The sequence below is a fragment of the Crocodylus siamensis genome, chromosome 4, assembly GCF_052110815.1.
Source record: "Crocodylus siamensis isolate JL-2025a chromosome 4, ASM5211081v1, whole genome shotgun sequence".
Lineage (NCBI taxonomy): Eukaryota > Metazoa > Chordata > Crocodylia > Crocodylidae > Crocodylus > Crocodylus siamensis.
In genome coordinates, this window is record NC_143398.1 from 19,978,104 (window position 1) to 20,005,487 (window position 27,384).

At 41.2% G+C, this 27,384-nt stretch overlaps 1 protein-coding gene across 1 annotated transcript in view; it reads left to right on the plus strand.

The window, feature by feature from the left end:
• GNAT3 (G protein subunit alpha transducin 3) overlaps positions 1-16,910 on the plus strand; it is a 32,100-nt gene extending 15,190 nt beyond the window's left edge. The window contains exons 3-8 of the mRNA XM_090046290.1: positions 1,102-1,243; positions 6,308-6,465; positions 10,679-10,807; positions 14,969-15,098; positions 15,330-15,483; positions 16,528-16,910. Of these exons, the coding sequence (XP_089902416.1) occupies positions 1,102-1,243; positions 6,308-6,465; positions 10,679-10,807; positions 14,969-15,098; positions 15,330-15,483; positions 16,528-16,718 (904 nt within the window). The 3' untranslated portion in view covers positions 16,719-16,910. The remainder of the gene's footprint in view (positions 1-1,101; positions 1,244-6,307; positions 6,466-10,678; positions 10,808-14,968; positions 15,099-15,329; positions 15,484-16,527) is intronic.
• Positions 16,911-27,384: the final 10,474 nt, after the last annotated feature.

A 27,384-nucleotide genomic window follows, 5' to 3' on the forward strand; every position in this document is an offset into this window, starting at 1 on the left:
GTCCCCTGTAACAATCCAGGTGCCACTGAGCCCTACAGGAAAATTGCAGTGGGATCCCTCAAAAAGCAGACAGGCTTCTCAGTTTTCCTAACATTGTGCAAATACTTTACATAATTAAAGGAGGAAATAGAAATGGGATGATTTCTTGAATAAATAACTCAGGGCATGTCTACATGTGCCACTATGGGGATGTTGTTACTGCGCCATGTAACAATCCATACTGCGCCAAATGGGTGATGCACAGTTATTTTTAGCAGCTACTTTGCTATACTGGGGGGCACTGCAAAGTAGCTACTGGCCCTGTGTAGATGCCCACAGATGCCGCGTTACTGTAGTGCATTGCTGTAGTGATGTAGCATCACATGTAGACGTGCCCTCAGAGTAGGAAAACATCACAGCAATTATGGGTGTAATCTAGAGAAGACTAATAAAAATAAAAGTGGGATTAAAAACAGATAAAGAAACCTCTGTAGTAATAAATGGATTAGGAGTTAAAGTAGTGTACACGTATGCAGAGAGGTGTACACAAACATCCAGTGTGGAGGAGTATCAAAAAGATTAAGATCAGTAGATAAGACAGCTTTAAAAAGTGATCAGGAAAGAAAAATTTACCACTGAATATACTTGAATATATTCAACAGTAAATGTTTTAAACACACATAGAATAGAGCGGTGATGCCAAATAAATAAAAGGAAGAGAGTTTTTAGCAGACTAATGGGAGCCTGTCAGGAGATGGGACAGGAATTTGTGCCTGTGCAATGAGATACGACACAAAGAGTTTGCATGGCTGCACCCACCAGCTTCCAGGCCAAGAACAGTTCTTGCTAGTATATGAACCACCCCACAGCTGGCAGAGGGAACAAGTCAGTCTTACATAGCTCCACCACCCAGAAGAGGAGAAGCATATGCAGCACATAATTTTTTTTCAGATCTCTTATCTTCCTGAGATGTGCTGTGACATTTCCTGAACAAGAAATGGTTTTTCTGAACCTGGTTACACGAAGCTCTTCTTCAAGCACAATGCAAAAGCACAAAATCCAGTTCGTCTGAATTCTTTCCCTTGAAGTCATCTAAGATCCATTTTTCTGTTTGCAACACAGGATCATCCATAAAGATGGTTTCACAGATCAGGAGCGCATGGAGTTCAGGTCCATCGTTTACAGTAACACACTGCAGTCTATCCTGGCTATCGTGAAGGCGATGTCCACATTAGGAATTGCTTATGAAAACCCAACCAGTATAGTGAGTATCATGCATGCCACTCCATTTGAAAAAGGTACAAGTGTATAAACTTTTTTATCAAGGTAACGAATTCTTGGGGGCTAGCAGGAACAGTTAAGAGAGTTCAACCATTGCTTTGCTCTAGCACAATGTTTCTCAACCTGTGGGTCGTGACCCAAAAGTGGGGTGCAAGAATATATGAAGGCATCATGAACAAACTTTAAACATGATTTAAACAGATTTTAAAAAGGGATACTCATTTAAAGAACAAATGTGGGAAACTCTGGCTTTTCCCTTGCAGGCTGGCAGAGCTCCGGCCTGCGAGGGGCTGCTTGGGGCCCCCCATGCCCCACACACGGCAGGGCTGGGGCCTGGAGCTTGGGGAGGGGGCAGGGGCAGTGGGTCAGGAGTGAGGGGCACTGGGTCAGGACTGGCCACTGATGTTACAAATGATACAAAAAAAGGTTGAGAGCCTAGTAGAAATGTAATGCTCAAATTATTCTTGGGACAAACCTATGCTTATGAAACACATATTCAGTCTTAACTTCCCAAAGCTAAAACCCAGAAATTAGATGTTTCAAGTCTACCCCTTTGAGTAACACATTACTGTACACAACCAATGAGAGCACAAACAAATAAACCAGCCTCCATTATTAAAGAAATGATAAAATCCCAGAGAACTTCTTTGTAGTTGCTAGCTACTCTGCTCATTGCTGTAAAAAATAGCAGTAATTTTTTCCTTTTTATAGACACGGTTTGTACTTAGTTGAACCTGAAAGAGCCCTAAGCTAGAGGGGACTAGCTAGAGGGGGTATGCTGCCCCCTTGTGGTCCCAGAGCTGTCGTTTTGTACAGAAACTTCACACTAACTGCAAGGGGATGCTGCTTTTCTGCTCTTACATGCAACTGGTAGGTTTCGCCTGCTGGTATACCGCTCTTCTCCTTCCTCTACCCTTTTTAACACGGGTGATTTGATCACCTTGCGTTCCTGAGCTCAGCTCGAGGGTTTTAAATGTGACCTACAGAGTGTGATCATGGAAGTAGTAAAAGAGAAGAAAAGACCTTCGCCATCTCTCCCCATTCATGCGGCATCAGTTACCTTACAGCTCTGTTATGTTCTGATGCTGCATACAGATAATGAAAATGTTAGGTCTCCTCTTTTGATAAATTGACTTAGAAGTAGTCCCCACACCCTCCTATAAAAGAGTATCTTACTTCACAGTTGGCATGCAGAATTGTTATTACTACTGAAGGAAACAATAGGGAAAAAATAAAGGAAGGGACACATTTTCCTTTTCTATATTATGACTACTCTTTGCCAACATAAGTACATATTGTTGAGAACTTCCCAAATGCTCGAGTGTAGCCAGAATTTCAGGTCGTTTTTCTAATTTTGGCAGGTTTTCCCTATTCCCCAAAGTTACCTTAATGTGAATTGCAGGTGCTTATCTGAAATTTGTTCTTGTTCTGGAAGTCATTTTGTCAGTACAAAGGCATATGGTAATTTGGTCTAAAAAGGATAAACAAAAAGTTCATGGGTTACTAAAAGTTACAGCTAACACAAAAATTGACAAACTCAATGTGTCTCTTTTCTCATTGTCATTTGACTTTTCAAGTATTCATTTGAAATTTCACACAATGTCCCACACCGATCCATGAAAAACGGGCTACAAAGTTATTTTCAGAAGCCTGTGCTAATGCAACATTAGCGGCCCATACCCTTCTTCCAGACAGACTTGTGAGTGGACCTAAGGTCTGGATTCCTTATATCCTAAGATGGTCAGATCCAGGCAGACAAAGATCACTGTTCGTACTTAAGGTCTGAATGGCCTAGTGCTCTTTATTATGAGGTGGAGCTCAGCAACCCTACTGCCTTACAAATTAATAACCAATCTTCAACATAAGTTACTCCCTTCAGGTGCTTATGCATGGTCCCTTGGGCTTCTGTCTGACTAGGGCTGATTTTAGCATATCGATACGGGAACAACACGGAAAAAAAACAAGGAACACAGACCTAGCAAAGACAGTTATCTATTTTTGGAAACACAACAAATATATCTGACCCTACTCCCTTTGAGTGCCTACTAGGAGACTTAACTTTTGGTCAATACTGCCTGTCTTCTCTCGTCTTCAGGACTTTCTTGACATGCAACAATAGATTTACCTTCCTAGGAAACATTCCCAATCTGACCCATTTTGTACGTGTCCAGTCTGAGGCACTCCTGGCCCCCCCACATTGAGACTTCTGGATAGAGATTCACTGTGTCATGGTAGTTAGGACAACTAGGGCTGTTGGCTCAAGATTGCTCTATTATCATGTTTTTTCAGTAGATCCAATCCATTAGCTATCAAGTGACTCCTACAAAAATATATGCTGTGGTCCACAGCAGATATTGCAATACTACACAAAGGTCACACTCCAACATGAAAGTTAAAATGAGAAATGGAGAAATAAGCAGTGTTCGCGAAACAAGATGGAGTTCACAATTTGATCCAAACAATGCCCTAAGTCACAATACATCTGTCACAATAGCTAACATGGTAGTAGGGAAAATGGATAGAAAACACTTTTCCCCTAATATTTACTTGTATTTCCAAATCTTGAGTCACTCAAACAGTTGTGATGGCATCAAAGGCAGATTCACAGCAAGCATTACAAAATTATTTTCAGAAGTCCACACTGGTTAGAGAGTGGGTTTTGTATAACTTACACGGCTTATGGAGCTGCTAAATGGAAAACATTCATTAAACAGTTCAGTTGCATTTTTGTTGAATATAAATATAGTTAAGTTATTCTTTATAGTGTAATAAGCCTGCTCTTGCTCTCACTAAGGTTAATAACAAAATGTCTCTGTAGGAACAGAATTGCGGGTGTAGTATAACTATATTCTTAACTCAAGCTCTTTATAAATGTAATTGCTGTTTTAAATGAAACCTCATCATTTTTAAAACTCATTTGGGTTTGAGTTTCACTGCCTACTTGAGATTTATATTGGGTAGGTTCAATGTCTCTAATGAATGTCCCTTCTTGGTGAAGCCAGGCGCAATGATTTTTTTCCATAACACTGTACACACTTTACAATTTCTCATAGTTTTGACCTGAGCAAGGTAATACTCCAGTTTCAGCTAGGCCTTGTACTAGGTGGGTTTTGTTCAAACCCAGTACTGAGAGCATGTGAACCTGAGGGGGGTGTCTAAAAAAGATAAAGAATATTTATGCAAAGCCCTGCAGATGAAATCCAGACTTCTGTCAGTAAGCAACTAATTCATTTGAGAAAGAAACAAAGGAAATGCTATATCAGTTTGTCCAGCATCCATTTGCATTCTGCACTGAACTATTCTGGGGTACAGGAGACCCATTTCTGTCAAACTTCTGAAGATTTGACTCTGGTTTTTGCATTTTACTGAGGACTGAAACAGAAGAGAGACACTAAAAAGAACAAAAGGTGTCTTTACATGTGCCCTGGGGTAGTGGGGTGCTTTAATTAGAGCTGCTCTAAGGAACCACTCTAATTAAAGCACCCACAGTGTTGCATGTCTCCAGCATCTCGTGCTTCAAAATGGTAGCAGAAGTGCCTTGTTCAACAAGTTTGAGTTAAAGCACCTCTGCTGCCATTTTGAAGTACAGGGACGCTGGATACATCATGCCAAGGATGCATGATAATTAGCACACTCTAGAAAACTTGATTAATCTGTAGTCTGCTCCTACACATGCTAATTAGCAAAAATCAGAGCAGGCATCGGGCATGTGTACAGGTGCCCATAATATCTATAGGACTTCATCTACTCCCTGGATTTCAGATTGAATGATTTGTGCAGTGCTTCTGGCATTTTATTTTACCTTTCTTTGCCTTTCTCATTTTTTCCCTGAATAATACCTTCCACCACAAAACTAAAAAAGCCATTTTAATTGCTGTGGTTACTGAATTTATTATTTTGAAGCACGACACAGGGCCCAACTTATTATTATTATTCACACTGAGTGAAGGTTGATAAGACTTGCTCATCCATAGCCCCATCTTCAAGGGGTTTATCTTTTTTTGCCGCTGAATACAATATTTTGTGTTTTATTTTGTGCTCCTCTCCTTCCCCCATGCACACTTTTCAAAGGTTCTCAAATTTGGGCAAAATTGTCATGTCAAAATTCTAGTGTTTCATTTTTGCCAGGCTGCAATTTTTCCAAGGTTGGCAAATGTCAATATCAAACAAAACAAAACAAGTCTTTAACTTCTAAATATTTTATGTGAAAATTTGAACCTTTTTTTAGAAATAAGAATTCCAGCTTTTGAGAAAACCAGAATTTTATGCTCAAAATATTATAACAACTTTAATTATAATTTTAGGCCTACTGAGAGAGTCATGTCAGGTGTCTAGTTATATTATGTTATTTTCTATGATTTCCACTGCTCTGACATTGTATCAAATGACCTCATTTTAATCACACTTTTTCTTGAAATATTCTTCTAAGCCATTAACTACTGAAAAGAAATCAACAGAGTACATTGCCTTCAGTCATTTGTTGATGGACTACAAAAGGACACATAAAATTAGGAAAGATTATATTTAAAACAAGAACTCTTTAATTTTTTTTTTTCAATTACAGATTCTTTCTTTAAAGATCAGATCAGGAGAGAAACGCATTCATTAGTTGGATTCATTTAGCAACCTTTTTTTCTGTAATACCCCAAGGCTAGAAAAATGTGTTAATTATTTTCAAAATTGTATTAAAAAGGCCCTTAGAAAATATTTAAGCCTAAAGTTTCACTCCTACTTTGGCTCAGGAGACATATTTAGAGATTTCAATACAAGTACTCTGTGTAGCATTGGCCTGACGTGAGCAGCTGCCGTGGGAAATAATAGACCCCTGTTACAGGAAGACAGAAGAAAGTTCTCTGCCCCCGTTATGTCCAGCCTCAGAGGTGTGCCAGTGTGTGGGGTGATAGGCAATGGCGTCATACAGTAGTGTTACAAATAAAACTGAGATTGAGAAATCCCTAAACCATCGCTGTTCGTTATAAAACAAGCACATTTAGGAGGCCAAGTGATATGGTATGGTTTCACCCAATTCATTTAAATTTTACTTTAGAAAGACGAAGAACAACTCTACGTTATGGGAAACTCTATGGATGAAGGTACCATGTCTTCTGAGTTGGCAGAAGTCATAAAACGACTGTGGAAGGACCCTGGGATCCAGGCCTGCTTTGAAAGGGCTGCAGAATATCAGCTTAATGACTCAGCTGCGTAGTAAGTTACAAGAATTATAGCTGAAGGATGTTTAATTACTTCTGGGATGGACCTGTGGAAATAACTCAAACTAGTTGGTCTTTAGCAAGTCCTAAAAGGTTTTTTGTGGGTTTTTTAATGTTCTCTTCTAGAATCTAGAGTATCTAGCATATACAGAATACACAGCGAGAAAGGTGGGGATTTAGCAACCAGGCTTCTTTTTGGTCTTCCTATGACGTTAAAATCATGTAACCAAGTGAATAGATATCAATAATAATAGGATGTTTCTTTCATTAGAGACATCTATGCTAGAGATAAAAGGTGTTCTTTTAATTTGAATTAATTTATATAACCTGAATTAAATTGTCCTTAACTTGAAGGTAGTGCAAGAGCAATTTAGCCATGATAGTCCGTAAACTGAGAGAGAGTCAAGGACTTCTTAGGATGATATTGTTTATTGGACCAACTATGTAGCTGGGATAGAGTTAGATAAGCTCTCAAATGTAAGACATGTCAGATCTGAGGAAGAATATCTTGCATTTGAGAGCTTGTCTAACTCTATCCCAAGTATGTAGTTGGACCAATAAAACATACCACCCTAAGAAATCCTTGCCTCTCACTTAAAGCTTTTTGTGGAGTCTAGGTTTGATCTTGAACTGCTAAGGCACCATAGGGAAAAGACCTTAAAGGAGAACTAGAAAGGCAAGAACTGGAGCAAACAGCCACAGGGCAGGTACAGGCTGGAGATCTCTGCTGTAACTATTCCTGAAGCTGCAAACTCTATGGGGAATGTATCTGCAGTTTTTTCCCTGCTGGTCATATAGGGGAGGAGAGGGGACTGGGCAGAGAAATCCTAATTTACCACAGTTCTGAGTCTCAGGATACACTGGGCAGACCCAGCTCCCATTTTACACCTTTTTCCCATGCAGTTTCTGGTTCATCTGTTTCTACAATTCCTCTTACTGGATGAAGTCTGGCTAGAAGTACCTTTACAGTAGTAACAAAAGATGAAGTTTTCTTATCTATTAGAGAAAGGTATAAGTAGCAGCACTGATAGGAAGCTGAAGTCAAATAAATTCAAAGTAAGTGAGGGTACTTACCCACTGAAACAAACTACCAAGGGAAGTAATGAGATTTTCCATTCTCGATGTCTTGCAAGATATTTAAAGGAAAGTTACTGACTACTTACAAGAGAAAATTTCACTGAAATTCAATAGCCTGCATAATACAGATCATGCCAGATTTTTGAGTGATCCCTTAAAAATATAGGCAGCAACTGCGTAAAATAAAGCAGTTTTTTTTCCCCATAGTCTTTTAATATTTTGCCACTATGGCTATGGGATGGATAGTGAAATTCTTCTAGTCCTTCTTTCCCCCACAATGCACATCCAGAAGAGAAATTGTGTATTATCTTCATGTTATGTTAATGAATGACAACTGAGGGGTTCCACATTAGGAAATTTAGCTACCAGGGCCAGGTACAGATGTTATACATTTAGAAATATAAGTGATTGGAAACTGGTCCATACCCATAACAGAACAGAAATTCAGCACACAGACTGATTTAAAAATAGTGGAACCCAGTCTAAGATTTTCCCCTCTACCACTAAAGGGCAAATGTGTGTCCCATTTACTACCAATCTAAACTGCGCCTTTTACAGAAACCATGTAACTTAGATTGATTCTGCCTTGGACTTTTTGAATGTCTGTACCTAACTGAGAAGGTGAAGTCCAAGATAACCTAGTAGGTCAGTAGCACAGCTAGAAGAGAGCTCAGGTCTCATATGTTCTAAATTAGTGTATTGTCTCCTATTCCACACTGAAAACTTATGAAAAGAGGTAAATGCCTTCAGAAAAGCATGGATGGACACAGATTATGTGATGTGATGGGCATGGATCATGTTCTTTTTTGTTTTTAGCCAGAGATATAGTTGAGAAATAAAAGAAATTATCCAAGAACCACCTATTCCAAGGGTCTCATTTATTTTGATGGGAAGTATGCATCTAAAACCTGTTCAGGTACTTTTAAAAATCCAGTTAGGCATCTCTGTGCATCTTAGGTGCCTGAAAACCTTTCAAAAGCTGCTCTGTTGGTCCTAATCCCACACAATGTGGGATTTTTGTCATTTTTGTCATTGCCATCAAGCTTCTAATTATCAATCTAAAGCTTACTGAAGCCAATCAGCCTTCCAGTGTAACAATTATGTTGCTTTTAGAACTAAACTATAATAAATTGGGATAGCTCTATTGACTTCTCCTGAGAGATGCCAATTTATACCTGCTGAGGATCAGACCTTAAGTGTGTAATTGATTATTCTTTAATTAGCAGATTTGGTAAACCAAGTTTAATCACTCTCCTTTTAATTTTTATTTATTTATTTAATTATTTTTTGCTGCTCAGTAGCATTAAAATGTTAGGCTTATTGAATTCTAGTGAAGATGTACTTTCAGGGAGTCATAAATCAGCTGCTGAAAGATGAAGAAAGGGATGAAATTAAGACTATTGAAAACTTGCTGCGTGAACTATAGCATTACTACTACTAATACATTTCACTTGTTTGTTTAGTCACTTGATTCCTCTTTGCATTTAAGAGGGAAGGTGTGAGTATATTAATTTTCATGCACATGTCTGTCTTTTGCTACTTATATTCTTTATAGTTAAGACTGCTGCGATTCATGATTTCTATAGACTTGACCTATAGTTACAGCAGCTGTTAACACATGTGCTCTGAATGCAAATCTAAGAATCAATGAACTAGAATTAGATGGCAGGTTTAAAATAAGGTGTGTGCATCTGCAGCTGGACAGAAATAATGGGTTGACATGGAAATACTGATAATCAGTTTAAGTAGTTTCTGCATGGATGATTGCTATTGAGTTTAAAATATGAAAATCTTCTTACAAACGATTTGTTTACTAACCCGCAAGTGCTGAAATGTTCTAGCACTAGCATGTTTTTTACTTTGCAAATACACTTAATATTGCTTGGTTGAGATGATAAGATCTGGAGTTTATTTGTATAGCAGCAGTTCATGCTGACCAGACCTTTTGTGAGGGATGGAAAACAAACCACAAAACTTAGAAAACATGGGAGAGCCTTACAATGATGAGTTTAACAAAAGGAAACAGGTAATGTAGGCCAAATGGAAAAGTGCCAACTGAGACATCCTGAGGGCCTGGAGTTACCTCACCCACTGCTGAACAATATATCCCAACTCATGTAGTTCTGTTTTTTAATTTTGTTCAGCGTTTCAATATAAACTGGAAAAATCCATTTATTTATATAAACACACTAAAATTTCCACTCTATTTTATGTTGCTTGTACTTACAGGAGAGGAGAAAAGATGGTGGGAAAGGAATTACGATTCAGGGGATCTTAGTCAATTCCCTGTCTTGCCAGACTTTATATGTGATCCTGAGCATGTTCAGTACTTCCATTTCCCCATTTTTAAGAATGAGACTGATATTTCCTCTTTCATATGGTTGTTCTTAGGATCTTTATCCAATGGATCATCAAGACGGCAGGAAGCCACCAGAATGTCCTGCAATATAAATACTAAACACAAAATGGTGACTAAACTAAAGAAGAGAAAAACAGGCCTATACCTTTATCTTGTGAATTTCAGGATGAAGGGAAATAACACTTAGCTATGAATTCCTCCAAACCACCATGTTCTCATTTCAATTGAGAGAGATAAAAAGATTATAATAATCTGGAAGCATTGTCTGATAATATTACCTGACATAATTCCCAGAAGATCTATTTCTAAGAGTTTGGTAATTTCCACTTACTAAAATGTTTGCTTTGCATTTTGAGAAAGGTAAAAAATGTCTCAGAGGGGCGTTATGCTCTCACTTAAAATGGCCAGGCCTCCATTAAAACCTATGTATTATCAGTGGCATATATCAGAATACAATTGAATCCAATGACGGCTGATTTAAACAGGCAAATAGTGCCACAGTGCTGGTTAATGGATGATTACTGTAGCACATTTCACATTTTAAATCTTTAATGTTAGTTGCTACTCAAGCAGCATTGAAGATGGCATTTTCTTCCTGCTAAGCTGCTCTTATACTCAGTGACCCTGCTGACTGCAGTAGAGTTTCTTCAGATTTACAGTAGTGGGACTAGCAAAACTCGGGTCTCTCTGTATGGGAAAAATACTCACTCATCCACTGATATATCAGAAATCTCCAACTCCCTGATTATTAACTTCTGTCTTATTCCATTAGCTATCTTAATGATTTGGACAGGCTGACAGCACCTGGGTATATTCCCAATGAGCAAGATGTTCTACACTCCCGAGTGAAAACAACTGGAATTATTGAGACTCAGTTTTCCTTCAAGGATTTAAATTTCAGGTATGCAGACTTTACCTGGATGCTACTTCCTCAGTTTGTCAGATAGCTAGATCTTTGTAAAAGATTGGTGGGTGAGGCGGAAGGAGGGGGAGAATAAATTTTAAAAGATAACTTATAACTTTTCTGGATACTACTTATCAAATATGGCTTATTGTAACAGAGCACCCTGGGTGAAAGGCGGGTAGGGGCACCTGATAACCCCAGCCCCCACATCCCTGGTAAGTTTATCTATAAAAGGGACTTGGAAGTCAAGTGTGAGGCTCCAGGGAAGGACAGGTCTGGGAGCCGTAGTCAGAGGGGGCTTGGAGCCCAGTGAGGATGCCTGGGGATGGGGATGGGAGCCCGAGGACAGGGCTGAGAGTCAAGAGAGGCTTGTGAGAGGCTTGTGACCTGTTGATGGGTCTTAGAGCCTGAGGACAGGGCCTATGGAAGGGGATGACAGGCCCAAGGAAGGGGCTGATAGGCCCAAGGATAGGGCTGGCTGCAAAGCCGTATGATGATGAGGCTGATTATTAGGCCATATGAAACATCTGTGAGGCATGGGACACATCAAGGGGAGATTGGAGCATTTACAGAGGCCCTTGTCAGTAGGGCAGCTAAAGGGCAGCCTCCCGCCTGATTTAACATCAGACAGCAAGGAACATCAAGGCATGGCAGGGGAGATGGGTGGGTGGCTAGCCCAGAAACAAGTGGGTAGGCCTATATTGAAATTGGTACCAGGATGCCCACTTGTTACACTCGTGTATTATAACATTAACAACCCAGTTACAGAATCTCTGAACCCTCATTTTTATCTGAGGGATCTGAGCCATTGAGACAGACAAAATATTTCTGTGTAAACTTTCCAAGTTTAAGTATATAATGATACGTTTTAGATCCCTAAAGTTAAGCCCCCAAAATGGAATCTTTAGAGTCTAAGGCCAGGTACAGACATTACACTTTTACTAGTATATGTGATCAGAAACTAGTCTATACCCATAATGGAACAGAAGTTCAACATACATAGACTGGTTTTAAAATATCAGAACCCAATCTAAAATAGACCTGGATCAATGTGACTCAAACTTAATCGAGTTAGGTTAGGCTAGTGAATCAAACTTTTGTACCAGATACCCTATCAATTTACGTTAGGTCACTATTCACCACCATCCCAGGCTCCTTTGCAGCCCCCCCGCTAAGCCCCTTACGCCTGCATTCATCCTGTCCTTGGCTTCTCCAGCCAAGCACCCAGTGGGCCCTAGCCCTAAGCTCTCCCTGAACCGAGTCAGCACTAGCCCAGATACTTTCTGCAGCTTTGCCTCCTATCTCTAGCCAACCGTCAGCCCCAGGCAGTTAGAAAAGGGGGGGGAAAGAGGTATCTGTGTCTGTCACAAATCTTGTCATGAAGCACTCCATGATGTACACACAGACCTGACACTGAACCCAGGAGAATTCCCATGAGCGGATGCAGCATCACAGAGCCCAACCGGGCTGCCAGGCATGGGCAAGCGCTCCCTCTGCCCTGCCACACTGTCCATCAGCCACAGGCATCTGTCAGCTTCAGACAGGTTTTCCTGGGGTCAGTGTCAGGTTTGTGTGTGCATACAGGTGATACAGAAAAAACTTTGTGTATCCGCTTCATAGAAGATTATATCATGATGTCTGTGCAAAAGAGGGCAGAATTAAAGCCACACAAGCAACATTAGCTTTGCAGTTTGCAGCTTGTAGACATTGCCATCACTGTTAATTAGTCATGAAGTCGGTCCACTCTTTCAGCACTGCCTGAATAGACATGCCACTGTCCCTCCCAGACTTTTGGTGTTAAAGTTTGGGTGGACCAGGAATCAAAAGGAGGTGCAACTGCACTATTTCAACCCCCTCCTGGATCTGCCCCTGCACATACAAACACACACAAAAGCTGTGGGTGCATGTGTACAACTGAATCTAAGCAGCATTTGAATATCAAGTACTGGTTAACAAATCAACAAAGCTCAAATTCAAAGACACTCTGTGAGAAAGAAAAAGAAAAAGATTAAGTTTGTTGAAAAAGTTGTTTCCAACTCTTTTGTCAGCTCTAGAAATTAGACTTTCATTCAGTCTATGAAAAATGAATAATCTCTACTAACTTTCAGGACTCAATTTGTTCATGGTGAACCAAGTAGAGGGTAAGTATATTGTATAAAAAAAACAATTTCTGTAAAAAATGATTCTGCCATATTTATTAGTAAACTGATTCACTCTTATTGAATCTTATTATTTCTGTTGCTAGCAAAATTATGCTGCATTTCACTCCCACATAGGCTAGGGACAGACATACAAAAAGCCTGAGCCTGAATTGATTCAGTCTTTGCAGGTTAGTCTAACCTGGCTAGGCTAAATCTGTTTGTAACTGCACAGACATCCCAGGCTAGAAATCAGAGGGGAGCAGAGGGTGCTAAAGCAGCCCTCCCTTCTTTCCAAAGTGCTGATCTTAGGTGGGGTGGGGAGTGTCTGGTCCCCAGCAGGATGATCTGATTAGGGAGGAATTTCCCCCACACACGCACACTTCTGACCAGCCCAGCAGGGAATTGACTGCCCCTAACTCAGGGTTTATCACCCCATTAAGAAAAAAAGGGACATTACCAGCTACCAGTTAATTCTGCTTTGTCCTGTCTACCATAGCTAGTGTGTGATCTGCTAGCTAATGCTGAGAGGTGTCTGTGTAAAGCAGAGGGGATAAGGGACTGCCCTGTTTAGCAGGGAATGGGGAGAGGAGGTGGAGAGCAGGGGGAAGCCAGGCAAATGCCTGCAGTCTCTGCCAAGCCCCAGCCAGGGAGCAGAGGGGAGAGGGCAGCTCTGCTCTGGAGCAGAGAGTCCACCCAGGTCAGAGAGCATGCTGGGATGCTGGAGGAGTCTGGTTTAACTTAAATCAGCATGGGGTCTAGGACAGACATTTCATAAACTGATTTGATCCAGATCAGTTAAGTCTGATACTACATTCAACCAGGTTTATCTCAAACCAGTTTCAGCCATTTTCAAACTAGTTTATGTACCCTGAACATCTGTTCTGTTACAGGTTTAAACCAGTTTCTGATCACTTAATCTGGTTTATTTGCAAAATAAAGTGCATAAAGTGCAAAATCTGGCTTGAGTTTCAAATATAAAATATTTTTCAAAGGATGGAGATAATGTAAGAAGGACTTTGCACCTTAAACGAACTTTGGGATTCAAAGTTTGCCAATCTTTTCCCAAAAATCAGGAGAGAAGAAGAACACTCACCCCTAGTACCTGAAGAAATGTGAAGATAAGTGAGAACCTTAAGGCCTGTATTCTGTCTGACCATGCTGGTCCTAAGGAACCAGATTCTCATGTTGAAATCTCAAACTCAGGAGAGTGTTGAAGGATTGTGATGCAAAAAAGTGGTCTTAGCTCAGTCCCCCACATATGGTGTGGTACCTTCTTCTGTGTTTAAGAAGATTGGTGGTTTCCTGCTCTGCACTCTCTCCAGCCTTCATTGCACCTATAAAATATGCTTATTTGAATAACAGTCATATTTAAATCCTCTTTTTTCCTTTAACTATGGAGCAAGCATGTCATGTAGCAGAAGCAACAGGTGAAATTGCCAGGTCACAAAATAGATAAAACATACAGAAAATTATAAAAAATTCTGCTAGTTACACAGCTGTATAACAGATCGAGGAAAGACAAAGAAAACAAAGAGCTTCATATATAAACCCATACTAGGCAATTTATTATAACTAGTATGTTAATTAGTGATTGGATTCCTAGTAATCTTATGTTGATCAGTTCCCTACAAATGTTACAATTAACAAACAAAATAATACTATATTGAGGGTATTTTTAATAGCCAGGGTCTCCCTAGTTCATTTCTATGAGCAGTTTAGAGCCCAGTCTTTCACTGAGTGTCTCTGTCGAGCCTCCTTGACTACATTGGTGCTCTGCTTGAATATAAGGATCCACCGCATGTCACTTTTAGGGTCACCTATTGGCTTCATCTCTACCACATATTTGTAAGTAATATGTAGATCATTTTGACTTTCCAAAAAGAGTATTAGAATAGTACTTGTGTGAGCTGGGTATTTCAATACTATCCATCTCTAATTACATTGTGAGTTTGAAGGTGTAAATAAGACTTCAAAATTTACTGTTATACTTGATACATATGTTATTCCTTTTGCCTAGAATGTTTGATGTGGGTGGACAGCGATCAGAGAGAAAAAAGTGGATTCACTGCTTTGAAGGGGTTACTTGCATCATATTCTGTGCTGCACTTAGTGCCTATGACATGGTACTGGTAGAAGATAAGCAAGTGGTAAGTTGGAAGGAAAAAATAATATCTTATTCTGTGAAGTTTTAATGCAGTGATGGCACATAAGAATTAATGCATCTCACAATAACTATTACAAGCAGACTAAGCAGTATTTCTTTTTGACTAAAATATGTTTATACACACACACTAGATAGAGATAGAGATAGAGATACAGAGTGATGCCTGGGGATGGAATTTGTCAGCTTCTAATGAACAACTTCTGCTTCTTAACAGAACAGAATGCATGAAAGCCTTCACTTGTTCAACAGTATCTGCAACCATAAGTACTTTGCAACCACCTCCATTGTGCTATTTCTAAATAAGAAAGATCTCTTCCAAGAGAAAATAACAAAAGTTCATCTACGTGTCTGCTTTCCAGAGTACAACGGTAGGTTTTAGGGTTCAAGAGGAATACTACATAAAAACAGTCAATGTGGTGGCTAATGAGAAAGTTATTAAAGCAAGAGGAGATGATGTCACCATTACTCTTTGTGGAGATCAATGGTGTTTCACCTACTTACCCCATGTCAGCATCTTTTTTTGCTTGCATTATCTAACAACATTCCATAAATGTAAATGTCTGTTCTCTTACTGATGTCACAATTTCCTCTGCAGATAGAAAACAGCAGTTACTCCCAGTTGGTGAAGCAGAATATATATTACATAATCATATTACATTATGCCAACTGAAAAAAGTGTGTCACTATTCCAGAGTGTTATCCTAAGTATATAGTATGGCCTTGAATTTCAGAAGTGGCTAGCAATTTTGGGTGCCCAGCTGTAGAGCTTTACTTTCTATAACTTAGGATAGTTAAACAATATGGTCTAGACCCAGTGGGATTTTGCCAGTTTACATAAGCTGAAACTCTGGTCCTCCATAAACATGAGCAGACCCAGATATCACTATATCCAGATATTACTATATCCAGGCAGCAACTAGGTGAAAGATGCTTGATTCACATCAAGTCCTGTGTTTGAAATAAGTCCCCAGAATAGTCTTCCATCCCTTTTATGTGAGTGCGGGCAAAATTACATAAAAAAAAATTAACTGTCAACCCTTAAACCTATGCATTTTTCCTGCATTTTTCTTTTTCAATTTCTTTACTCCTTCCCCTTCTTCACTCCTGCCACATCTATCATTTTTTGCAATCCTAATCCTGCTAACACTCCTAACTCTTTCATTCACTCTTAGCTGCAGGCACTAAGCATTCACAACATTGGATGATTTATTTTTATAATGACGTTTTGATTTCAATGGCTAATTCAAACTTGACATTTTCAAGTTTGGGTACCTAAAGTTAAGTGCCTATGCTCTCCCTCCCATTTCCCATTTTCACCTCTCACCCCTATGAAAATCTTCTTTGTTATTAGCGATTAGGATGCCCAAATTGAAAGTGTCTTGTTTCTGTTTTCTATTATTATCTCCAACTAGGAGCAAACACATTTGAAGATGCAGGAAATTATATCAAGAAACAGTTCCTAGACTTGAATGTAAAGAAAGAAGACAAGGAGATATATACTCACCTAACCTGTGCAACAGACACCCAGAATGTTAAGTTCGTTTTTGATGCAGTGACAGACATAATAATCAAAGAAAATCTGAAAGACTGTGGACTCTTCTAAGCATTTGTTTGCCACATCCTGCCTCCCAATTTTCCTCTTTCTTTTCGACCTCCCCCTACTCTTCTTTCTTGATCCTATATGATGAGTGTAAAGGAAAAATGGAAGTGGAAAAAGATGATGCACTCAGCTAAGTTTTCTTTAGATGTAATGCTGAGTCTTGACTGTAGTTACCATTGTAGAAAGCCTCAGTTATGAGGACTATCATGAAAGTGCCACACAGAGGGAGCACCTACACAAGACGCTAAATGTGCAGTAAACCAATTCTACTGTGCATTAGCACAGCAGGCAAATATCATGCCAATGAGCTAATGTGCAGTAGAATTAATCTACTTTGCATTAGGGCTGTGTGAAGCTTCGGATGATGATTGGGTTCAGAGGGGATTCGGCCCAATTTGGCTGAATCGAATCAGGAGACTAATTAAAAGGTTTAAATTGATTTGAAGCTCTCCAAATTGATTCAGAAAAGATTCTAAGAGCTTCAGTGACTCGGACAGTCCCCACCCACTGCAGTAGGGAGCTGGACCTGGACTCCATGCTGGTAAGTAGAGTCTGGGGGGGCTGAAGGACGGGGGAAGGGGACCATGGGAGACCCCATCCCCTGCCTGCTCCCCCAGCTCTCCCCATCCCCCTCCCGGTCCCCCAGCCCGCCCCCCCATGGCTGCCCCACCTGCCCAGCTCCTGGTGCTTTAAAAATCCCCTACTCACCAGGTGCTGCCCAGTGGGGGGTGATCCCTGCTGCAGGGCATCCGCAGGGGGGCTGGGACAGTGGGGGGTGGTCAGGCTCGTGGCACAGCCCTCTATGCAGCATGGGGCAGTGGGGATTGCCCCCCTACTGGGCAGCAGCCAATGAGTGGGGGCTTTTTTTTTTTTTTAAAGTGCCAGGAGCTGGGGTGAATGGGTGGGAGATGAGACCTGTCTGATTCAGACATTCAGCTGAATTGGCAGCAGCCATATCTCTGAATGAGATTCATCCAAATCAATTCAGGACACTGATTCAAATCACCGAATTGAATCGCTATCCCCTGAATCAGCCAAATCCAAAGTGAATGCTAGCCACTTTGCACAGGCCTACCATGCATTAACATCACAAAAAAGCCTGTGCTGGAACTATTGCTCAGTAGTGCCGGTTACTGCACATTGCATTAGTATCTGTTATCACAGATACTAAACTTAATGCGCTTTAACTACAACACATTAGTGCACATGTAGACATGTCCAGTAGTTGGGAAATATGACACTGATCTGAAGAAATGCAGGGAACTAGCATCTTCCATAAGAATCAATGGGAAATCAACATAAATTGCAGGTGATCAGTATTTCCCAGGATAAGACTCTATAATCTTTCATCAAAAAAGGGAAAGATAATGAGAAGTTGGGGTGAAATAGATAATATGGAGCTGAAGTTGTGAGTTATTGTGTTTCTTTAAAGGGTTAAGAAAATCTTAGCATTAAACAAGTCCAAATGTTCTCAAATAGTTTCTTTTCAGTTTTACTTGTGTTTTTGTATCAGGTTCATGATAAAAAAATGTTAGATTAAATCAACAAATACTGATTTATGCAAATATAGCATACATTATATTTAATTCATCTATGATAAAAACAATGCAATAATAATATTTCTGTAGGAAAATAGGGAATCTGTATGCATATAAACACAATACATGCATATAAAATTTGAACTGGGGCTACTGGATGGATGTAAGCACCAGCCATTATTTTAAAAAGTAAAACTCATTAAGGATGAATCAAATTACTCATTATATAAGTTACTGTATATTCCTTAGGAATAATCTTCAAACCTTTCTTTTTAGTTCCTAGGAATTGACTGTAGAGTTCTGAGATCACCTACTGATAGTTCCATTGGAAGTGCTATTCCATGTCCCCTGAATTTGGTGTAGTCACTTGTACTGGGACAACAAGTATAATGTGCTTAAAATGCTACCATTTTATCTCTATGCACTGGAGGGCTAGACTAGATAACCTTTTAGATCCCTTCCAACACTATGATTCTACAGTTCTACTTATGGAGGTAAGTGCTATGCCTGGTATAAGTATTTGCAGGAATAGTCACATAAAGTATGACCGACTAAAAATGTAAATATTCAAGAAAAATGTTATTTAACTGTTTTAGGGATTTGAAATTGGGTGGTAGAAAATGGAATGCTAAATAGCGCTTTTTAAAATAAAAAATAAAGTTTTGTTAGGCAACTGACCTACTCCTCAGGTCATTTGGTGTCTGAAAGCTCACCTAACATCTATCCCAGCTGTACACCTACTCCAGTAGAATATATTGCTGCTCCCCACCCCAACTTCCATCAAATCCTTGCTTTGCACAATTCCTGGCCCATTATGGCACCAATGACACTCCAACCTTACTGCAAGGAAGTTTTGAACATTCTGTTATAATTTTCACTGCCCACTAATTAATAAGCTCAATGATAAGTTCAGAGTCAGTGTGCTTAGTCTGTCAAGCAAAGACCAATACCGTTTGTGCAGGCCCATGAAAATATAGGTTTCTGTCTGAGCAGGCTACTTAGTAAAACACTAAATTAAAGGTCATAAATCACTGAATTTAATGTCATAAAAAGAATAAACAGTAGGCAAATGTTACTCAGCACACTAATGTAAACAGTCAACAATCCAGGAAGTACTTGTGGCACTGTCTGAAAACACAGTCAACTTCAGTTTTCCTTTTGCTATCCAGTTAGAAGCCAATTGTTTAGATTCTCCTTTTCATTCTTGGCATCTGTGCTGGGATGGGCAATAAATATGCCAGCTATGAAGGTGTGTCTTGTATGAAAACCTGTGGGATGGAAAGCAAACCAAGATCAACAGGTAGCTCCCACATGGAAATATTTTATGTCACCAGCAATCTGATATCAATGCCATTCTCTAACCATAGGAACATCAAACTCATAAGGAGTGACTCTAAGAGGTGACTATTTAGAACAAGTTAAAGGGCCTAAACAGACTCTGCATGGGCGACTGGTTTCTCCTGAGTCTGGAGGGGCATCAGATTGTTGATGGGGGGTCCCCCCAGCAGTCAATCACCAATCGGGGGGATCCCCCAGTGGCTGATCACTGACCAGGGGGTGTCCTCCAGTGGTCAACTGCCAAGCCAGTGTTGAAACCGGAAGTGCACTTCTGATTTCAGGGCTGGCACATTCAGGGGGTGCACGGCCAATCTCCGGGGATGCAAGTGCACCTGTGTACACCCCCTACATGTCACCAATGAGACTGTTTAAGTAAGTGAAGAGGAAATGACAGAAATTGATAGGGTTAAATGTAAGATTAATAAGATACTATTAAGAAAGGTCTACTATTAATTTTAGGTCTGGGAAAAATCTTCATGTCGGTGACATTTCTTAGACTATGGAAGGGTCTGCCCTCATTTAAGACTCTTAAAATTAAGCTGAACACACACAGAATAGTTTATCATAGAAGATGGCCCTTCACTGACGGGGGGGGGGGGGCAAGATGACCAAATACAGTGGATCTCTGCCACCTCTATGTATATATATTCTATTCTGAATTGTAATTCTTCCTTGATTAATTCATTATTTGTATTTGCAATAATGTACGTTCATTGCCAAGACATCTGGTTTTGCCTGCAGCAATAAATCATGTTTAAAATGAATACTGTCAAGAGTGGCAGCATCAGAATTAATTTCAAGATGCCCTGATGGTATAATTTAAGATCTTTGTAAAAAGCATCACTTATAATTACAGGGTCCACAGGTTATTTGTGATACCCTTTACATCCCAAAACTTTTCCACCTGAGCAAATGCACAGGCCTTAAACTGTAACCTGAAGGTCAAGTAAATATAAGATTCTCCCCTAAGAATTTTCTTGCTTCATCCTCTCAAGTTACATTTGGTTGCTGCTGGAGATAAACGTAGAGATAAAATGGCATCAAGTATTGTGTACAGTTTTGGGCTCCACTTTTTAAAATGGATGTGGAAAAGTCAGAGAGAGTCCAGAGATGAGCAGCAAAAATTACAGAGGGCTTGGAAGGTAAGCCATATGAGGAGAGGTTGAAGGAAATAGCACGTTCACCTTTCAGAAGAGGTGATTAAGAGGGAACATGATATCAGTCTTCAAATATCTGAATGGCTGCCACAGAGAAGAGGGAGAACATCTTTTCTCCATTTCAACAGAGAGTATATGTAGCAGTGGCTTGAAAATGTAGGAAAGGAGGTTTAGATTGACTGCTAGGAAAAACTTTGCTGTTGTAACAGTGAGGCAGCTGAGCAGATTTCCTAGGGAGACTGTGAAATCTCCTTCATTGGAGATTTTCAATAAGTTATATAATCATGGTTAGGGATAATCTAGTAATACCTGGAGTATTTTATGAAGAACTACAGTTGGAAACACAGGAGCCCCCCACCGCTGGATTCCTGGGAGATCACAAGAAGCCCTCTGCAGCCCAGGGCAGCTGGATATTGGAGAGGACAATGCTCAATAGCAGGAAAACAAAGCAGAACTCAGAGGTTCCTAGTTAAAAGGTCTTGCCCCACCACTCAAGGGCAAACTGATCATTACATCTGGGGCCTGGAAGAAATTTTACCACACAGTCAGATTGGGATGCTTCCCTCTGTAGCAGGGGGCATCGTCCACATCTTTAGACTTCTTGGGCACATCCAGACAAGCGCAGTCATGCAGTATGTGGCACTGCAAACACATTTGCAGTGCCACATACCTCACTGTTCAGGGTTCTCTGCACTGCAAGGGCACACTGCCCAAGCATGCTCTGCTAAAAAGTGGAGCCAGGCGGCTAGGAGCTGCACTGTGGCTGGTGGCCAGGCTCCACTGTGGTAGGATCACTGTCGCTGCAAATCTGGGAGGCCCCCAGGACCCCAGGTAAAGATATGCAGTGTTGACCCCAGTCTGTCTTATGCCACCCAGGAGAACTTGCCACGTGCCAGAGCATGCATGGCATGGGCATTTCCTAAGGACAAGAAGCAGCGGCACAAGGTGCACTGCTGCTACTTGTCCCCAGGGAACCAGATGTCCATGCACGTCTGAATGTGTCCCTTGAGTGCGTTTAACAACCTAACAATGGCAGGGCATTGACGGTGCCCTCATCCCTCTGCTCTACCTGTGGTACGTTAGGGTATTTTGGGTGTCTCTGTACAACAGCGTTGTTTGTGCAATTCTAGAAATAGGTTAGACAAGGACTTGTATGGTTTGGTTCAGATAGAGATGTTTCTGCCTTGAGCAGGGCATTGGATTAGATTATCCCTTTTAGCACTACATTTTCCATGATTCGCTTTCTAAGTTTGATCCAGACTGGCTGTTGTGTTTTTTTTCCAATATTGGGATTGGACCCACCAACTAAGTAAATGAGTTTTGGAGTTGAGGGGGCACTATAAAAAAAGCAACCACCCAAACTCCAGATCATTGGTTGGAGACATACCTCTGCTGCTTTTAGTCATCAGGAAGGACCTCAGAACCAGAACCACATCTATGAAAAGACCAATATTTGCCTCCAGAATATCTCATATAAAAACTGATCTTTTTAAACTGAGCCTAAGGCAAAGTATCTATAAAATACAGCTCGTCCCTGCAAAAATCACCTTATTCTCCCTTCCGAGCAAACTCAGCTTGCTTAAATTCATCTTAAGAAGAAATTTATTGCTTCAGCATTGCAGCCAAAAGTTTCACCATTTCCCTTTAAGTAATCAGTCACAAAAGAAACAAATGGCTAGTGTAGAACAAGAGAACTTCTGGAGCCTAGCGAGATCTATATTAATTCCCTACTTGTTCTGTTGTTTTCTCCTATTTGTTTTCTTTAAAGACATAATTCATGTCATCAATTACTTTTCAGAATTTGATTAATATTTCATGACCCAGCATGCAGAGACGGCAAACATGAACAGAAGCATGATAAATGCTAGTTACTGTAAGGTACAGACTGGCACAGCATGATTCCAGCATCTTCCAGCAGGAACCTCCATCAAAAGCAGCACGTCTAAAAGCAGTAGTAATGATATCAGTAAAGTAAGGAAGGGCTTGGTATCAGGCTTACACAAAGACATGATTGCTAAACATTTTGCAACTGAGTTAGCATTGTTCATTTTGTGGAGAGAAGCGAGAGAAACAGGTTCCGAAGAATAATTTCCTTTTGTAGTGAAGGGAACAACTCAAAAGAAAAGCATTAAGCCAATATATTCTCTCTTTGAAATCAACTGACTCGTTTGCCTCAAAACTCATATTTAAAGAGTGTGTAGATGCTGGCTAGCTACATTTCTACAGCTGTCTTGCTAGGGTGTATACATACCTGCAACCACACGGGGGCATATTGACTCCATTTTTCTCCTGTCAACTATGCTACTTCCTTAAACTTCAATATCAAGTCTGTATTGCTGCCAATTTGCTGTAACAGAAGAAGAAAATAAAAATGGATTAAAAATAATTCCTTCCAGGCACGCAATTTATGCATCCAGTTCAGTACTATACAATAACATCCAAGCAAATACTATGATATAAATACATATTTTGTATGCACAATCATGTGTGTGGAATAAACCTACCTGAGTGAAAGCTCTCCCAAATTACACTCCCTGAAACTGAAATGTAATAGAAGTTATAGACTCTACTAAATCTCCCAATAAGGTATTTTTATTTACAACAAATCAATGTAGTCTGCAGGATCGTTCATTGTCTGACTTCCATGAGCCATTCTGCTAAGGGCTAATCTTGCCACCATTGAAACGAATGGCACAACTCCTTTGATTGCAATGGGATACAGGCAGGCCTTTCTATGTTAATACCACTGCCTAGGTGTTATAAAGCACTTTTCCTCAGTATCTCAAAGCATTTTACAAAGAAGAATGGGTTTCATTATCTCTGTATTACAGAAGGGAAAAACTGAGATACAGAGAGAGAAAGAGATGGATTAAGTTAAGGTCACAGAGTAAGCCTGTGGCAAATTTAAGACCAGAACCAATGCCTCCTAGTTACCAGGAGAGAGTCCTATCCACTAGACCACACTGTCTTCCCTAGCTTCCCCTCAAAGACAGAATTCAGAAAATAACAAACAATTCTGCTGCACACAAAGTACTCATTTGTATTTTCATTTTTCTGCAAACCTCAATGAACCCAAAGAACCTGAAGAAAGGGTGTAAGCTTCCAGTGCACGGGCGGCTGGCCACAAGTTCAGTTCAGGTACACCACACATTAAGCCCTGCCCCAAGTGCTGCTGTACTTCCTACTCACTTCCAGACCTGCCTTGAGCAAAGCACAGCACTGCAGCTACTTCTGCCAGCTATATGGCACACATGCCATGGCTTGGCCATCTGTTTTCTAGTGTATACCTTTTCCCATACCATCCACACTGCTGAATGGTAAAATAGAGGAGGGTGGCATTTTCATTTTATTACTTCTGTTAGTAGTCACAGGCTTTTTTATACCTGACTATAATATCATTTCAGTTTCCTATCACGTTTCTGTCAAAAGCCCAGTAAACTAGTAGAACTGTACAAAACAAAACAAAAACAGAGGAAGTGCTAATTCACTCTGCCAGGACAGAAATAAGCCTCTCATTACTGACTTTTTCAAAAAGAAATATTATGTATGGTGATTTCGTGATTGGCTGTGTTCACTGGCCAAACCATAGGCTGGGGTTTTTAGAATCTCTGAGCAATCTAATGGGTTTGTCATTGACCGCAATGAGAGAAGAAGTGTTAGGTAAAGGCTGACCAGTGACAAACCAGCCACCAAGATCAGCAGTAAGCTTGAGTGGCTCCCCATCCTCAGCAAACCTCTCTGGAAGTGGTTCAAGTGGGTGCTATCTCCATGATCTCAAAAAAGTTATATTGATATTCCTGCATGAGTGCTCCCAGCCCTGCTTTGGTAAAGTCTGCACCCCGTGCTTGTCAAAAATGAACATGATCATCAGTTTTACTGGCTGGGTGAATCTAGAAATCCAGGTCAACGTCTTTATGAAGGATAAGAGATCAGGCAACCTACTGTTTGTATATGGATGTGCTAAAATGTTAGCAAATAGAGTAAGTTAATGTACCATATGCTTTATCCCTTTGCTATGTGATGCAGTACTATACAGTAACCTTAAAGCTAGGTCAGAGGATTTTTATATTACCAAAGCAGCCAAGAGAACTGTGGATAATGTTCTACCTTTTCCTCACATTTATTAAGATTATCTTTAATCTGTTGATTAAAAAATACCAATATATATATAAACATGACTGCTTGTAACATTTAGGGAATAAACAGCTACATGTGTTGTATCCAGGTACCTGCTCTTCTAACAGTGGTGTAGAGTGATTTAATGATAAGAAAGAAAAAAATTACTTTATTTTCTTCCACATAGTTTTCTCCTACCTCTTATCCTGTCTTCCTTCTATTTGCTTTTACTTTCTTCCTCTTCCTCCACTCCTGCAGTCTTTGCATCCAGTAAGGAGTCTGAGATAAACTCTTCCCGGCTCAAAAAGCAGTTACCCCCAACAAAATAGTCGAAAGGGCACAGACCTGTTTCTGAGAACTATCAATGAAAGAGGCTTTAGAGAAAGAAGCAACTGAGTTAATGATGTATTGAATTATCCACTACTGCATCTCTTGGAGTGGGATATCTCCTATTTCCAATTCAGGAGACCGCTTAAGTATGTGCTTAAGTACATGCAGGGTCCCACTGAGGGTCACTTAAAGTTAAAAGATACTTAAGTGCTTTGCTGGGTCAGGGCCAAAGTGGTTAGAGGTGACTAGAGAAAGACACAAGGAAAATTTCCCTCCTCTGGGATTGCACACAGTTTCTCTACTTTGAGCCTAGCCTACAGAAGCAAGTAACAGAAGTCAGAAGTTCAGCCTCCCTCCCCTTCTATGAGTCAGTCAGTCTTTTTCTAATAAATTAGATTAATGACCCTGCTGTCTAGTCTTCTCTCCACAGGGACCTGTAATTCTTACTAGTGTCAATAGGATTGCATGTGCCCATGGAGAAGAAAATAACCACATCACAAGTTAATCAGTAGTGTGCACTGCATATCCTAATATCATTTCTAGGATTCCACTGCTAAGGAGCTTTCTGAAAATACAGCCTTACCATAACATCTACAAAGAATATGGCTGACATCAATCAAATGGATTGTGAGGTTTTAGATAATGAATGTCTCAAAAGCCTCTTAACCTTGGCACAATCCAGAGTCCATTAGAAAAGAAAATTAAATATTTAAAAGCATTTAGGCATTCTTAGCTAGCTGAGCACTATGGCCAAGAGTCACAAAGGTATTTAGGGGCTTCACTGTTGTTGATTTAAGCTTGTAGGCTAGGGACAGACATGCAAAAATCCTGAGCCTGAATTGTTTCAATCTTTGCAGGTTAGTCTAACCAGCAGAAATTGAACTGGTTTGCAAGTGGGTAGACATTCCCTTTTCATTCTGGAAATGCAGACACATGCCTGCAGTGGCTCAGGCGAGAAGCCCAGGACCACTACAGCAGCCCTCCCTTTCCTTCCCTTCCCTTCCCTTCCCCAGGGAAACTGAGCTGAGGAGGGGGGAAGGGGTCAAGGGACGAGAGGAGTGGGAAGAAGTGGCCAGGCCCCATCAGGCTTGAGTAAGACTGAGGAGGGGTTTAAACCCCAACTTTAGCCTGCAGGGTTCAGAGGCTGGAGGAGGAGGGAGCGTGGCCAGACCACTGTGGCAGGCCAGAAGGAGTGGGGGGGGCTCTCCCCATCCTAGCAGCTCCCTGACAGCTGGGAGCAATCCCAGCATACAGGGCTGCCCAGCCCCAGAGGGAAAGTCTTCCCCCCCCCCCTCTCCCCTACTGCCGTGAGGTGGAGAGGGGGGCTCTGTTCTGTGCTGTGGGGGCTCTCCCCCTTCCTCCATGCCCCCCCCCCCACAGTGGCGTGGAGACAGGAGCTCTGCAAGGCTGCCCGGCCCCACAGGGGGACTCTTCTCCCAACACCTCCCCGCAGGGGGGCTCTTCCCCCTCCTCGTCCTCCCCTTGCCACCATGGGCAGAGAGTGTGGGCTCTGTGCAGTGCTATCTGAACGAGCTTTGTGGTACCCACGGGCCTGGAGTCCAGCAGCCGCCCACTGTGGGGGCTCATTGAGAACCTATGAGCCCCCACAGCACTTCCAAGCCACCCTGGGTAACCCACTGCCCAGGCAGCCGCTGGCCACATGCACTGGGCCAGGCTGGGATGTGCTGCTGACAAGGCTCTGTGTCCCTATCGCTGAACTGCAGATGCCAGGGGTGGCCCCGCTCCCAGGGCCTGGTCTGGCCCACCCCATGCAGCTGCCTCAGCCAAGGCTGAGCGAGGCTGGTCAGGTCCAGGAGGTAGGGCCACCGCCTGTGGCTGCAGCTCAATTACAGCTGCCCCAGAACAGAACAGAGCCCATGGGGGGAGGAGGGAAGGAGTAGGGGGAAAAGTCCCCCTCTGGGTCCAGGCAGCCCCACACAAAGTCCCCTTCCCCTCCCCAGGGTAGGCCAGTGGGGGGAGGACGCTGCTCTACCCCAGCTGCAGTCCTCTGGTGGAGGGGAATTTACCACTTCCTTACCTCCTTAGCCTTAATGGGGCTGTGCCAAAGTAACTGCTGTCCTTGCTGGTGGGACAGAGAAGGGAGGGAAGGAATAAACCCCCTCTTTGGCACTCTGATATTTAGAGAGTATTTATGTCCCCCCCATCCCCTCTTTGTAGAGTAAGTTCAGG